This window comes from Rhamphochromis sp. 'chilingali', assembly GCF_963969265.1.
Source record: "Rhamphochromis sp. 'chilingali' genome assembly, chromosome: 3".
In the NCBI taxonomy this organism is placed as follows: Eukaryota; Metazoa; Chordata; class Actinopteri; order Cichliformes; family Cichlidae; genus Rhamphochromis; species Rhamphochromis sp. 'chilingali'.
This window is the reverse complement of record NC_137931.1, coordinates 5,986,419-6,002,828: the sequence shown is the minus strand read 5'-3', so window position 1 is coordinate 6,002,828 and position 16,410 is coordinate 5,986,419. Positions and strand designations below refer to the sequence as shown.

General features: G+C 47.5%; 1 protein-coding gene across 1 annotated transcript; it reads left to right on the top strand.

The window, feature by feature from the left end:
* Nucleotides 1–13,949: 13,949 nt before the first annotated feature.
* LOC308394493 (uncharacterized protein) lies at nucleotides 13,950–15,637 on the top strand (the record flags this gene model as incomplete). Its single annotated transcript, XM_080878850.1, is given in 6 exon segments — nucleotides 13,950–14,126; nucleotides 14,215–14,394; nucleotides 15,054–15,165; nucleotides 15,282–15,418; nucleotides 15,569–15,583; nucleotides 15,587–15,637. Coding segments are annotated over 6 exon segments (672 nt in total).
* Nucleotides 15,638–16,410: the final 773 nt, after the last annotated feature.

Sequence of the window (16,410 nt, the reverse complement as noted above, 5' to 3'; positions counted from 1 at the left end):
GCTGCCTGCTGGGATTGAAACGATGGGACGAGGCATGACTTCTCAGAATGGGCTCACTGAGTGCAGCATGGATAAGATCTTGGAGAAGCTTACGGCTGCCGTGAACACTCAGAATAAGACCTCTGAGCGCAAACTGGATCACATCCTGGAGCGACTCACTGCGGTCATGAGTTCTCAGAATCTGCTCTTTGAGCACAAGAATGACAACATCACGGAGCGCAAGTTTGATAACATCATGGAGAAGCTCGCGGCTCTTCAACGGGAGACGGAGAGACCAGTGTCGAAGTGTTAAGAACAGCTTTGAAATTCTCATGAGTTGTTCACACTAAAGAAAACCACCATCATAATGCTATCCCTTCGGCGCCAGCTGCGGGCTCAAGGCTGGAGCCGAACAAAAACTCCCTGACAACGACTGTGTTTAGACTGTTCTTCCCACTCCATGCAGGCTACCTGGGTTGGCTGGAAGACTGTTTACTTAGCCTGGGCGAAGGACACTATCTCAGCTGAACTCTGGAAACGCACACACATACACTGATAAGCACTCACTGTGTTGTGTGTGTAAGGTTGGGGGGGGCGGGTCCATTCCACTGCAGGGCAACCTGCATGTGGCGAATAAAGCTGTTGACTGTTAAAAAATATTGTGGTTTCATTCAATTTTTAGGTTCATTCACAGACATAATGACATCTTTCATTAACATGATATACCACCTTCCCCCAGGAACAGAGTTATGCTAAAACAGGTCTACATGTCTTAATCAAAAGGACTCATTCCTACTTAAAGTCAGACTTTATGTTCATTTGATCACCACAGAAGTTGTGTGGTTACATCATTAGCAAAAGCCTCAATTTAATTCTTTCACCTCTGCAGTGGAGTTTAGTCTGAGGACACTCAACAAAAAGGTGCTATTGTAATAGGGGCCATTTCTTACTCCTCAAGTTCTTGATCCTCAAGTTCACTCAAGAGTGAACTTGAGGATCAAGTTGGACATGTCTGTCAATGGTTGGCATCTCAACGACAGTTCCTACAAACTGTTGTTCAACACAAACCGCTGCAGGGCTGATGTGTGATTGTGAAAATGTGTGTTAACTCATTATTATTACAGGCTGTGCCAAACTGCATTCTTGACACTTGATTCAGCAGGTGTGACAAAACAATGGTTTTGTCACACCTGCTGAAACCATTGTTTTTCTTGTGACAAAACCATTGTTTTTCTTGTGACATTATTGGTAATGCCACAAGAAAAAACATTGTTTTTCTTGTGGCATTATACTGCAGGATTCCCTTTCACACCTGCTGAATCAAGTGTCAGGAATGCAGTTTGGTTGATTCAGCAGGTGTGAAAGGTAATCCTGCAGTATCCTTATCCATCATTAATGCCCACTCACATCCTGGGCCATGATAAGGTGGGGCCAGGTTTCACAATGAGCTCACCTGAAACTCTGGCTGATTGGGACCCACACCCAGTTTCACAACTTGGCTCAGGCGATTAGAGGATCATCAGGGGGTCCTTCTGTCCCTCTGTGGGAGGACACTCCCACTAGGTTTAAATCTGGGACTCCCCACCATTTGACCTTAGAACTGAAGAAGCTTCTCGGATGAGAGGTGAAACGTCTTCAAGTAACTTAAAGAAATCCAGATGCTTTTCTTTGCAAAATTGGTAACATTACAGAAAACCACTGAAATGTACACTACAATGGGAAAGTACAAGAGGGAAAAAAGACACCTCTACTCATGCTGGGCTCCTATGGTATGAGAACAGGAAACAAAAAAACTCCTCTGCACAGAAAGCACATAAATGTCCACAGCACAACATTATGGAGCACGTGACAACCAACAGGGTTGGGTAGGGGATGAGGAGTAATCCTAAGCAAACATAGCAGCCATCCTGCCACTGCGCCGTCTCTCCAGCGCAGGCCCAGACCCGCCGTGTTCTCCAGGAGGGAACAAGCATCGAAGGCGTTTGGAAAGGGGGGGTGGGGGACGAGTGAGTGCTTATCAGTGTAAGTGTGTGCGTTTCCAGAGTTCAGCTGAGACAGTGTCCTTCGCCCTGCCAGGCTAAGTAAACAGTCTTTCAGCCAACCCAGGTAGCCTGCATGGAGTGGGAAGAACAGTCTAAACACAGTCGTTATCAGGGAGTTTTTGTTCGGCTCCAGCCTTGAGCCCGCAGCTGGCGCCGAAGGGATAGCTGATAAGGTTTCCGAAAGAGACTCAGGCGCAGGCCAGGGTTTTCCTTTAAGCGAAGGACAGTGCGTTTATTTACAGTGAACACATACACCAAGTGGCTATATACAACGTGCAGGGGAAACGGGTCCGGGTCGCCAGGGTCCGTGGGAAACAGGGTTGGGAGAAGGGTGTTCCACACTTTCTGTACAAAAACGTTCCCCCTCAATCACTCCTCTCCGCATCGGGTTCCAAAAACGATCTACACACAAAACGTTGGGTTAGCAGGATAATTATAAGAAATTCTCAAGGTACAGGTTAGCAGAAACACAAGTCTAACTGACACTGATAGCTCAACGATCCAGCGAAGACTAGTGCAGACTCGCCATCTAAGTAGTGCAGTAATCAGCTGGGATCAGCTGCCGGTGTGGTGATGAGCAGGTGTGTGGGCCAGCAGCGGGAGCCCGCAGTGAGCATCGCCGTGGCGAGAGAGAGAGAGAGAGAGTGAGAGAGAGAGGGTGAGAGAGCAAACAAACCACAAACATATTGCCCCATAGAGGATTGACCAGCGGGGCACAGGGACCATGACAGTACCCCCCCCTCAACGGGAGCCCCCCGGCGACCCACCAGGCTTACCAGGATGAGACAGATGGAAGGCCCGCAGCATACGCTTGTCCAGGACAGCGGCCCGCGGAACCCAGGACCGCTCCTCAATGCCATAGCCCTCCCAGTCCACAAGGTACTGGAAGCCACGCCCGCGGCGGCGAGAGTCCATAATCCGCGTGATGGAATAGGCGGGCAAGCCGTCCACAAGCCGGGCGGGTGGAGGGGGCCTGGAAGGAGGGCACAGAGGGCTATTCCGGACAGGTTTGATTTGGGAGACGTGGAACACATTGTGAATCCTCATGTTGCGCGGCAGCCGGAGTTTCACAGAGACGGGGTTGATCAGCGCCGAAACCTCAAACGGACCAATGAAGTTTGGGTTGTGCTTCTTGGACTCAGTCCTGAGAGGAACAAAGCGTGTGGACAGCCATACCTTTTGTCCCACGCTGTATGCTGGAGCTGGTGTGCGGCGGCGATCTGCGGTCTGTTTGGTTCGGTCCTTTGTGCACAGCAACGCCGTCCGTGCGGCCCGCCAAGCTCGTCGGCACCTACGTAGATGGGCCTGGACAGATGGTACAGAATGCTCACCCTCGACAGAGGGGAAGAGAGGTGGCTGGAAACCCAGTGAGACCTCGAAGGGAGACAGACCAGTGGCGGAGGAAGTCAGACTGTTATGGGCGTACTCAATCCAGGGTAGTTCGTCACTCCAGATGGACTGGTTGGAGGACGCTATGCACCGCAACATTGCCTTGAGCTCTTGGTTAGCTCGCTCACACTGACCGTTGCTTTGGGGATGGTAACCGGAGGTCAGACTGACCTTTGCTCCTAATGAGGAGCAGAATTCCTTCCAGACGCCAGACGTGAACTGGGGGCCTCTGTCAGACACAATGTCTTCCGGGATCCCATGCAAACGAAACACATGACGGGTAAGCAGTCGTGCGGTCTCCATGGCCGTGGGAAGCTTGGGTAGAGCTATGAAGTGGGCAGCTTTAGAAAAACGGTCTACGATGGTAAGTATGACAGTGTTGCCTGCTGATGGCGGCAGTCCGGTCACAAAGTCCAAAGCTATATGGGACCACGGCCTGGACGGAGTCGGCAGGGGATTGAGCTGTCCAGCGGGCGGCTGATGAGACGGTTTATTCCGGGCACAGGTCGCGCAGGCGGAGACGTACTCCCGAGCGTCCTAAGCAGAGAGGGCCACCAGAAGTAGCGCTGGAGGAAGTTGATAGTGCGGTGGACCCCTGGGTGGCACGTAAAGCGGGCAGTGTGGGCCCATTGAAGTACTTGAGAACATACTGATTGAGGGACGTAGAGCCGTTGGGCTGGCCCACCTCCCGGATCCGGTTCCGACACCTGAGCCTCCCGAATGGCTGCTTCGATCCCCCAGGAGATGGCGCCCACGACACAGGTGGCGGGGAGAACGGGAGCGGGCTCAGTGGGGTCCTCCGAGACTGAGAACTGACGGGACAGGGCGTCGGGTTTGACATTCCGGGAACCGGGTCTGTAAGAGATGGAGAAGTGGAAACGGGTGAAAAACAGGGCCCACCTGGCCTGTCGGGCGTTGAGCCTCTTAGCTGATTGCAGGTATGCCAGGTTCTTGTGGTCTGTCCAGACGAGGAAAGGCTGAGCCGTGCCCTCCAACCAGTGCCGCCACTCCTCCAGGGCTAGTTTTATCGCCAGCAGTTCCCGATCCCCGACATCATAGTTTCTCTCTGCAGGGGACAGACGGCGGGAGAAGAAGGCACAAGGGTGGAGCTTACCGTCCTTCCGTTGCGACAGAACCGCTCCAACCCCTGAGTCGGACGCGTCGACCTCGACCACAAATGGCTGCGTGAGGTCGGGTTGGATCAGGATGGGGGCTGAGGCGAATCGTTTCTTCAGTTCTTGGAAAGCTACCTGAGCTTCTTTGTTCAACTGAAAAGGAAGCTTGGGAGAGGTTAGCTGGGTCAGCGGCAAGGCAACTCGGCTGAAGTCCCGAATGAACCGCCGGTAAAAGTTGGCAAACCCAAGGAAACGTTGCAGTTGGTGCCTATTAGGAGGTTCCGGCCACTCAACAACGGCTTTTACCTTCACAGGGTCCGGCGGAGGTTTCCTTGGTCGATTATGTACCCCAGGAATGCGACGGTGGAGACGTGGAACTCACACTTTTCTCCTTTGACGAACAATCGGTTTTCGAGGAGTCGTTGCAGGACCTGTCTGACATGGGTCTCGTGCTCGGATTGGTTTCTGGAAAAGATCAGGATGTCATCTAGATAGACAAAAACAAAACGGTTAATGAAGTCTCTGAGCACGTCATTCACCAGGGCTTGGAACACCGCAGGGGCGTTAGTGAGACCAAAGGGCATGACAAGGTACTCGAAGTGGCCGAGGTGGGTGTTGAAGGCGGTCTTCCACTCATCGCCCTCACGGATGCGAACCAGATGGTATGCGTTTCGCAAATCCAGTTTGGTAAAAACAGTAGCCCCCTGGAGGAGCTCGAAGGCCGAACTGAGGAGCGGCAGAGGGTATTTATTTTTTACTGTGATGTTGTTTAATCCGCGATAGTCAATGCATGGCCGGAGGGTTTTATCCTTCTTTTCGACAAAGAAGAAGCCTGCCGCGACTGGAGAGGTGGAGGCCCGAATGAGGCCGGCAGCCAGGGATTCCGTGATGTACTTGTCCATAGCGTCTCGTTCTGGAAGTGAGATGCTATATAGCCGACTGGTGGGTAAAGGAGCTCCCGGGAGCAGTTCGATAGCACAGTCATAGGGCCTATGCGGAGGAAGTGACTGGGCGCGGGCCTTTTGAAACACCTCAGCTAGGTCGTGATAAACAGAGGGCACATTAGTTAAATCAGCTGATTTCAATTTCCCAGGAGAGGGCGTTTCAGTGCTTGGAGGCGAGGCAGCTTTAAGGCAGGTCATGTGGCAGTCCTCCCCCCACCCAGTGACACGCCCCTTTAGCCAATCTATGTGAGGGTTGTGCTGTTGTAGCCAAGGATGGCCGAGAACTAGTGGAGTGCGAGTTGCTTTAAACACCAAAAATCAGATTTCTTCAGAATGATTGCCAGAGAGGGTGAGCTCGACAGGCTCCGTCACCAGAGTGATGTCTGGAAGGCGTTGACCTGACAACGCCGTAACACGTAATGCATGAGGCAGGGGCTCCAATAGTAACCCAAGTTGCCGGGCTAACTGACAGTCAATAAAGTTTTGTTCCGCCCCAGAGTCGATTAACACCGATAGGGAGCGGCTCTTAGAGTGAATGGAAAGCGTGGCCGGTAGTGTTAAACGGGGAGGAGCTTCTTCCTGGCTCAGCTCGCCCACCAGTACTCCTACCATCACTGGCGGGCGCGCCCTTTTGCCTGCGAAGGGCAGGTAGCTACAACATGTCCCCTGTGACCACAATAGAGGCACTCACCGGCCGTAATCCTGCGCTGACGCTCCGCCGCGGTGAGATGGGAGCCGCCCAGCTGCATGGGTTCCTCTCCGTCCCCGCTCTCGTGAGTCCGGGAGGGGCCGGCATCCGCTATGGCGCCGGTGCCAGAGACTCTCGCAGCCTCATGGAAGTTGTAGTTCCGCTGCGACCGGCGAGCCCGTAGCCGCTCATCCACCTTAATGCACAGGGACATTAGCTCATTAAAGGAGGCAGGGAGATCACGCATGATTAGCTCGTCCCTTAATTCTTCTCTGATATTGTTCAGCAACGTGCTCTGTAGCGCCTCCTGATTCCACCCTGCCTCTTCTGCCAGAATCCAGAAGTCGATAGCGTATTCAGACATGCTTCTCCTACCTTGTTTGAAGTTGAGGAGACGGAGAGCAGCGGCCTCTGCCCCGGTGCCTGGGTTAAACACACTCTTAAATTTGGAGAGAAAGTCAGCGTAGGTGATGACAGGATCAGAGTTTAACACAACCTGGGCCCACTTTAGTGCACGGCCCCTCAGAAGTTGAACTAAATAAGTGATCTTCGCCCCATCGTTGCTATGAAAACGCTGCAGCTCGCGAAACGTCAGAGACACCTGAGCCAAAAATCCGGCACATTTGTCAGACTCACCCGAGAATGGTTCCGGTGTGGGTAAAGGTCCGTCAGTCAGCGTACCGACCCACGGTGAGCTACCTGACGCTACGGCGGGCGGTGCCGCCTGGGGAGCAGGGCTGGGTGGCTGGGGATTCCCTGGTTGCGCATTTCCCTCCAGTGGTATTAACTGCGCCACCGCCAGGGTCAATGCGGCGACATCCTGCCGTAGCTGCCCGAGCATTTGTTCATGGCGGGCCAGCGCGGCTTCCTGGGCAGCCAGAGCCCGGCCCACGGGGTCCTGTCCTGCTGAGTCCATAATGGCTGGATCGTTCTGATAAGGTTTCCGAAAGAGACTCAGGCGCAGGCCAGGGTTTTCCTTTAAGCGAAGGACAGTGCGTTTATTTACAGTGAACACATACACCAAGTGGCTATATACAACGTGCAGGGGAAACGGGTCCGGGTCGCCAGGGTCCGTGGGAAACAGGGTTGGGAGAAGGGTGTTCCACACTTTCTGTACAAAAACGTTCCCCCTCAATCACTCCTCTCCGCATCGGGTTCCAAAAACGATCTACACACAAAACGTCGGGTTAGCAGGATAATTATAAGAAATTCTCAAGGTACAGGTTAGCAGAAACACAAGTCTAACTGACACTGATAGCTCAACGATCCAGCGAAGACTAGTGCAGACTCGCCATCTAAGTAGTGCAGTAATCAGCTGGGATCAGCGGCCGGTGTGGTGATGAGCAGGTGTGTGGGCCAGCAGCGGGAGCCCGCAGTGAGCATCGCTGTGGCGAGAGAGAGAGAGAGTGAGAGAGAGAGGGCGAGAGAGCAAACAAACCACAAACATATTGCCCCATAGAGGATTGACCAGCGGGGCACAGGGACCATGACAATAGCATTATGATGGTGGTTTTCTTTAGTGCGAACAACTCATGAGAATTTCAAAGCTGTTCTAACAGTCCGACACTGGTCTCTCAATCTCCCATATAAGAGCCGCGAGCTTCTCCATGATGTTATCAAACTTGCGCTCCGTGATGTTGTCATTCTTGTGCTCAAAGAGCAGATTCTGAGAACTCATGACCGCAGTGAGTTGCTCCAGGATGTGATCCAGTTTGCGCTCAGAGGTCTTATTCTGAGTGTTCACGGCAGCCGTAAGCTTCTCCAAGATCTTATCCATGCTGCACTCAGTGAGCCCATTCTGAGAAGTCACGCCTCGTCCCATCGTTTCAATCCCAGCAGGCAGCCTTGTGGGGGTTTGAACAGCCAGTTCCGCTTTCTTAATTCTTCGATAAGCCAGGGCCAAGCCAGCTCCGATCAGCAAGAACCCTGTTATCATGGTTGCGAATAGGTAGATATCTTCAGTGTCTTCGATCGACAGTCCCGCCAGGCACACGATTCTCCATTTCTGCCACCCGTCCATCGTGTAGCCGGCAGGGAAAGTACCTCCAGGACACTCAGGCTCACCCGAGCCCAGACTTCTCGTTGAGAAAAGGGTGTCAATTGCATTCAGGGACCAGTTGATCAAATCCATAATTCTCTTTTAGGTTTTAGAGAACACACTGTGAGAGAGTGTTCCAGGGAAAAGTAATACAAAAAACATGAGACTAGACAAGGACATAAGAGGCTAAGCAGGGAAGATAAGGGAGAGGAGGAGAGGAGAAATGTGCGACCGCCTTCGGCAAGAGCTAAACGAGAAAAAAAAAAGTAATTTGTAATGTAATGTGTTGTGGTGGTACTTTTAAGAAGTACCAATGTGAAAGTTAGTGACGTTAGCCCCCTCAGTGTTGTCCAATGTCCAACATTTTAGCAGTTCAGCAGCCTGATGGCTTGTAAGACTTTCCCAGAATCTGCTGGTGCAGGTCCAGATGCTCCTGTACCTTCTGTGTGACAGCTGGAGCATGAAGGATGTCTGGCCAGGATCAGAGAGGATCCTCTGGGCCTTCCTCCTACAGTGCTGTCTGTAGACGTCTTGGAAGGCTGGCAGTTCAGACCTGGTGATTGTTGTGCTTCTCTGACCCCCCTCCTTGGAGCTTTGGGGACCAGAACATTACAACCTCCATACCAGACACAGCCAGACAGAATAGTCTTGATGGTGCATCGATAGATATTGGTAAGTATTCTGGAGTCTACGTCAAACGCCCTGAACCGCCGCTGAAAGAGCCACTGTTTCACTGCTTTTGTGATCATATCCACTCGATGTGACCAACTCGAATCATTACTGATGTTAATCCCCAGGAACCTGAAGTATCTGACTCCCTTCTCCTCTGTCTCCTTGATGTAAATCAGGGTGTGCCCTCCGCCCTGCAGTTTCCTGTAGTCCACAATGAGCTTCTGTCATGGTCCTGGGTTGTTGACCCAGCTTTTTGTGTTTCCTTTTGGCTTCATCTTGGGTTTGGTGTTTATTCTGTGCTCTGTTTGTGTCCCCGAGTTTGTCTTGTAAAACAGTCTGTGTGTTTCCTGTTTTACTTTCTAGGTCTGCTTCTCGTTATGTCCATTAGTTTCAGCTGTGTCCACCCCTGCATGTCATCTCCTTATTACCTGGTGTGTATTTATAGTGTGTGTTTGCCTCTGGTCGTCGTCGGCTCGCCTGCGTTTCTCTGTGTAACGCCGTGTAAATCATTGTGTTCTACGGCGCTCGCTGCATCCTCTGTTCTCGGTCCCATGTTCAGGTCTGTTCTTTAGTTTCCTCCAGTTTAGGTCTCGGTTAGCTCCCCACCCTTCTTTGCCTGTTTTTGTCACTGCCACTTCTGTAAATAAATGTCACTATCATCACCAGTCAACTGCCTGCATTTTGGGTCCTTTTCCTTAGTGATGGGCAGATGAAGCTTCATGAAGCACTGAAGCTTTTCATACAATTGGTTCACTCCAGTGCAAAGCGTCTTGAAGCTTCATTTGCTCTAGTAGGACATCTACTGGATGTAAAAATATTAGTTGGCATGAATTGGAAGAGCGTGACCTTTTGCACACAGCCTGTAAATGTCAACAACAAAAGGAGTGTGTAAAACATGTATATTGTAGTGATGGCAGTATACTGTGTATATTTACACTGGCAGTATGGAAAATGATTATTTGGAAATGTTTAAAATGGAAATGATCATTTACTGTGTGGTGGGGTTAGGGTGTGGACAGTAGTTGTGCTTTTGTAACGTTGAGGTTACTCTCATAAACCTCCAAACTGTCTCCAAACTCTCACTAACCGCAACTCTCCATCAAACACCTACATTTTGAATGAAGTCTGAGGGGTTTATATCTCTGTCATAGCTCGCGGCAAAGTTCGAACCACTTCATGAACCAGTGACGTGGTACAGCCGGGCAGCGAGGCTTCAGACGTCATCATTTTCAGCTCCTCCCATAAATGAAGCAAGCCTCGATACGCGCATCGCGGAAACGCCCCCTCAATTACTCGACACAAGCTTCGAAGCCTCAATACAGAACGTCACATCACTACTTTTCCTCCTACACCACACGGCTCGCCCCGGCAGCCGTGACAGCTTCTTGGTCTTGCTGACACTGAACAGTAGGTTTTTGTCTCAACACCATGATATCAGGGCTCTCACCTCTGCTTTGGAAGCAGACTTGACGGTGGTATCATCTGCAAATTTAACTATAGTGTTGGAGCTTTGTGTGGCCTCAGAGTCATGGGTGAACAAGGTGTACAGCATGGGGCTGAATACACATCCTTCGTCAGTGTAGATGACATGGCACTGCCGATCTGTACCACTGTGGTCTGTCTGTGAGGAAGTCAAGATCAAGCTGCATAAGGAGATGATGCTGTGTAGATGCCAAAACTTTATGATGAGCTTGGATGGAATTATAGTGTTGAAAGTGGACCTGTAATCAATAAACAGCATCCGCACACATGTGGTGTTATTGTCCAGGTGGAAGAGGGCAGTATGCAGAGCCAGTGCTATGGCAATATCTCTGGATCTATTTGGCCAACTGAAAAGGATCGAGTGTACCAATGTATGCAAACCAACAAGAATGTGATGCAGCTTCTAAGGACAATGGATAAGTATAAACATTGGAAAGAAGAACTCATTAGTTGGTACGTTGAAGTTTCGGTTTCTTTTAGTGTCTCTTCAGATCATCTTTTCATCTGTGTAAGCAAGTGGCTGTACAGGCAGTGCAGAATTATTAGGCAAGTTGTATTTTTGAGGAATAATTTTATTATTGAACAACAACCATGTTCTCAATGAACCCAAAAAACTCATTAATATCAAAGCTGAATGTTTGTGGAAGTAGCTTTTAGTTTGTTTTTAGTTATAACTATTTTAGGGGGATATCTGTGTGTGCAGGTGACTATTACTGTGCATAATTATTAGGCAACTTAACAAAAAACAAATATATACCCATTTCAATTATTTATTTTTACCAGTGAAACAATATAACATCTCCACATTCACAAATATACATTTCTGACATTCAAAAACAAAACAAAAACAAATCAGCGACCAATATAGCCACCTTTCTTTGCAAGGACACTCAAAAGCCTGCCATCCATGGATTCTGTCAGTGTTTTGATCTGTTCACCATCAACATTGCGTGCAGCAGCAACCACATCCTCCCAGACACTGTTCAGAGAGGTGTACTGTTTTCCCTCCTTGTAAATCTCACATTTGATGATGGACCACAGGTTCTCAATGGGGTTCAGATCAGGTGAACAAGGTGGCCATGCCATTAGTTTTTCTTCTTTTATACCCTTTCTTGCCAGCCACGCTGTGGAGTACTTGGACGCGTGTGATGGAGCATTGTCCTGCATGAAAATCATGTTTTTCTTGAAGGATGCAGACTTCTTCCTGTACCACTGCTTGAAGAAGGTGTCTTCCAGAAACTGGCAGTAGGACTGGGAGCTGAGCTTGACTCCATCCTCAACCCGAAAAGGCCCCACAAGCTCATCTTTGATGATACCAGCCCAAACCAGTACTCCACCTCCACCTTGCTGGCGTCTGAGTCGGACTGGAGCTCTCTGCCCTTTACCAATCCAGCCACGGGCCCATCCATCTGGCCCATCAAGACTCACTCTCATTTCATCAGTCCATAAAACCTTAGAAAAATCAGTCTTGAGATATTTCTTGGCCCAGTCTTGACATTTCAGCTTGTGTGTCTTGTTCAGTGGTGGTCGTCTTTCAGCCTTTCTTACCTTGGCCATGTCTCTGAGTATTGCACACCTTGTGCTTTTGGGCACTCCAGTGATGTTGCAGCTCTGAAATATGGCCAAACTGGTGGCAAGTGGCATCTTGGGAGCTGCACGCTTGACTTTTCTCAGTTCATGGGCAGTTATTTTGCGCCTTGGTTTTTCCACACGCTTCTTGCGACCCTGTTGACTACTTTGAATGAAACGCTTGATTGTTCGATGATCACGCTTCAGAAGCTTTGCAATTTTGAGACTGCTGCATCCCTCTGCAAGATATCTCACTATTTTTGACTTTTCTGAGCCTGTCAAGTCCTTCTTTTGACCCATTTTGCCAAAGGAAAGGACGTTGCCTAATAATTATGCACACCTGATATAGGGTGTTGATGTCATTAGACCACACCCCTTCTCATTACAGAGATGCACATCACCTAATATGCTTAATTGGTAGTAGGCTTTCGAGCCTATACAGCTTGGAGTAAGACAACATGCATGAAGAGGATGATGTGGACAAAATACTCATTTGCCTAATAATTCTGCACTCCCTGTAAAGGAACCCAGACCTTGCTTGCTCAAAACTCAGATTCTACCAAGGTAAGAATAAAAAAAATATTATGAAGAAATTCATTTGTATGCATATATTTGAGAATCAGGATACTTTATTAATCCCTAAGGGAATTATGTAACTCGGTGCCATCATGTGTGTGTAAAGCTCTTTTTAGATATTAAAAAGGCTGCATGATTGAATTCCACTGAAGATATTTAGATTTTTAGTAAACATGGCTATACTAAAAAGTGTGGGTGGCAATATATGCTGCAGGATTACTTTTCATACCTGCTGAAATAAAGTGTCAAGAATGCAGTTTAGCAAAAAGACCAAGACCCCCCATGCTTAATAACTGCAGAGATAAAAGAGCATCATATTTTACCTACGAGAGTGGACGAAATTATCTAAATTGTTGCTGCATGACAATAAAAAGTGAAAATGTCTATCTTAGTGTGCCACTTTTTATATAATTTAGCAGGTAGCACTTTTGTAACCATCTTCTTAAACATTAATACAAAGATAACACCCATTAGTCGATACCAAAGGATACAAGTGTTACACCTTAAGAATCTACTTACCAAACCCACCTCTCTGTGCGTGATTTTTTTAAATGCTGTTCATTTACATGACAAAAATATTTTTTCACTTTATTCAAGCAAGTGGAAATTTGGACAATCTCGATTAAAGCTAAATTTGTAACACCTAAAGAATATCTGAAGGTGGAGTTAGCCATGTACTTATGTAACACTTCCTTATATAAAGCTGGCTGCTCTTCAGTTGATAGCATTTAGCTATCACAGCTCCAATCACTAAGCTCTAAACATCTGCCAGAATCCATTTACCAGGTGAGTATTTTACATTTTATTTCAGTAATAATTTCAGAATCTCACAGTATTTGTGAAGGTTAACATATCTTTAAAATGTAATTCTTAAAACCCCCAGAAATCACTTATTTTTTTCTTTCTTTCTTTTTATTGCACCTAAAAGCATAATTTTGTGGTGTTTTGATTTGTTTTTTGTTTTTTGACAATGGAAACTGTTGTTTAAAATTCTTTAACCTTGCCACAATCAGATGCAGGTCAATTGCCTGTTCATGAACATTTTTCTAAATCTTTGTGCAAGCGACTATTTTCATATATATTGTAAAATGAAGATCCCAGATATTTTAAAAGCTGATCTAATTATGATATTTGTACTGAACACTACACATTTTAATGCTGTATCTAAAACATTCTCCTGCCTCTACCATAAAACAGTTGAAGCAGTCTTTCAATCTAACCTTCATATTTAGGAAAGCTACAAAACATGTAGTTATGCTATGAGAGAAAGGTTTTGAGAGTGTGAAGAGAAAAACACTGTATTGTGTTTATTTAAAATATTTGTAGTTATCTGTGTTTTTGCCTCTTTCCCTCCATCTGACAGCTGAGATAGGCTACAGTTAGACATGTGGTCAAAAATGGATTATTATTAGAAATAATCACTCTTCAGGTTTGAATCCTGTGGTTAAACACAGGATGAAGAAGCTCATCATTGATGTGGATGCTGGGGTGGATGATGCTATTGCCATCATGATGGCCCTCTCCACACCTGATGTGGAAGTTTTGGGGATCACCTGCTGCTATGGCAACACGTCTGTGGAGAATGTCCTCAGAAATGTCCTTCGTGTCCTGAAAGTCTGCGACAGGCTGGACGTAAGTTTGTGTCACGCTGTAAGAGAGCCCTTCTACACGAATATGTTCGTAGATATGTTCTTACATCCAGCATATAATACTCATACAGATTCCAGTGTACCGTGGCTGCTCAAAGACTTTGGTGGACCATGAAAACCATGCAGATAATTTCTTTGGATCAGACGGGTTTGGGGACGTTCCAGATCCACACGCACCAAGCCTGGATCTGGTGCAGCAGAAAAAAGCCAAACAGGCCATTATTGACCTTGTGAACGCAAATGATAAAGAGGTGAGTGTCTGCACCATTAAGCTTCTTACATGAATGAAAATTACTTTTTGTAAATGGTTTGTGGTTCTGATCAAATGTTTTATTTAAAGGCCCAGTCACCGATTATTTCAGCAGACATGCCTTGAAGTCTTCCTAAAAAAATATGTTGACATTTAGCTGAAAATTGTTGAACTCCCACAGATGAAATTGCATCACTTGACTAATAAAAACTTGTTTTACCCAGAGCTAATGATTTAATTGCTTTTTCATGGTGACCAGTAAAAATGGATGTAGACACAATGATATCATCTGTTGGTTATGGATTGCAAAGGGTACAATGCACTTGATGTGAAAGAAGCCAACTCGTTGCGAAGTATCACAAAGTTGCCAAACACACATAAAAAAGCATAACTTGAAGCTTTAATGCAGTTTAAATTGGGAAGTCGTAAAAATTATCTGTCAATTTTCATCAAGTTTCAAGTGCTTAATAGACAAACTGCACCACTGGGCCAACCAAACCAGTTTAATTCTCAATTCATTCTAAACACATTTATAAATGATAATTCTTTAAAAAACTTTTCAAGGAAAATTATTATTTTACAACTGAGGGTTTGTTTTCAGCTCAAAGGTTGGTTAGGAGGCAATAAAATCATCAATTCAACTCTGTCTCCTGCCTCCAGGTGATCCTCATATCCACTGCCCCCCTCATGAACCTGGCTGCAGCAGTGCAGTTGGACCCTTCCTTGCCTAAAAAGCTTAAGGCGCTCTACATCATGGGGGGAACCATTGAAGGTGGTCTCCTCACAGAGTATTTCCTCTGTCTCTCATTATCCATTCGTGATTTTAGTCTTATAAATATCTGATATATATGAGAATGAGTGTGTGACTGTGCTTGTTTCTGTGTGCAGCCAGGGGTAACATCACAATATGTGGAGAGTTTAACTTTGTGTGTGACCCAGAGGCTGCTTACATCGTGTTGGACCGCTACACATGCCCAACCTACATCGCTACCTGGGAGTTCACCTGCTGGAACTGCCTGCCATGGGTGAGGAGGGAAACAAGCTGAACGAGGGCTTCAGTTCTGTTCCAATGAATAATGTCTGAACAGTTTTAAAGTTTGAAAGGATCTCTGCTAACACTGAGTTTGTGTATAAAGTGGTATTTGAAAATATCTTACAGTCTTTTTTTCCCTTAGTCTTTCTGTGACACCTAGTTATCTGTACATACTGAAAAATCAGACGGTTGGCGAATTCAGCTTATTTAGCAGAGGCAACGGCCCATTTGTCTCATCTTTTTCCTTCACAGTCGAGATGTACTTGGGCTACTCCACTCTTACCCTTCTCTCTTTGGGGATGTGCCCTCGCGTACTAATGTCTGTGAACATGATATCAATGTTGGTGATGCAACCCCAATCAAACAGCATGCGTACCGCTGTCCCATGGGAAAGTGCGAGGTGATGAAGAAGGAAGTCAGTTATTTAGTGGAGAACGGTTTGGCACAACCAAGCCACAGCCCTTGGAGCTCCCCGTGTTTACGTGTCTGATGGCACCCCACGTTTCTGCACCGACTACCGGAAGGTAAATGCAGTGACTGTCTCTGATTCTTTTCCACTTCCTCGTAATGAGGATTGCATTGACAATATAGGTCCTGCCAAATACATTTCCAAACTGGACCTTCTTAATGGGTATTGGCAGGTGCCTCTGACCTCCAGAGCCTCCGACATTTCTGCATTTGTCACACCCGACCATTTCATGCAGTACACCGTGATGGCGTTTGGCATGAAAAATGCTCCAGCCACATTTCAGCGTTTAATGCAGCTGGTGTTGGGGGATGTGCCTCAGTGTAATGTGTGCTTGGATGATGTAGTGATATACACGGACACGTGGGAAGAGCATGTGGCCATCCTACAATCAATGTTTCAGCGATTGGCCGAAGCCTCGTTAACTCTAAATCTCGCTAAGTGTGAGTTTGCCAAAGCGACAGTCACGTACCTGGGAAAGCAGGTGGGTTTTGGGCAGGTTCGCCCGGTGGAGGTAA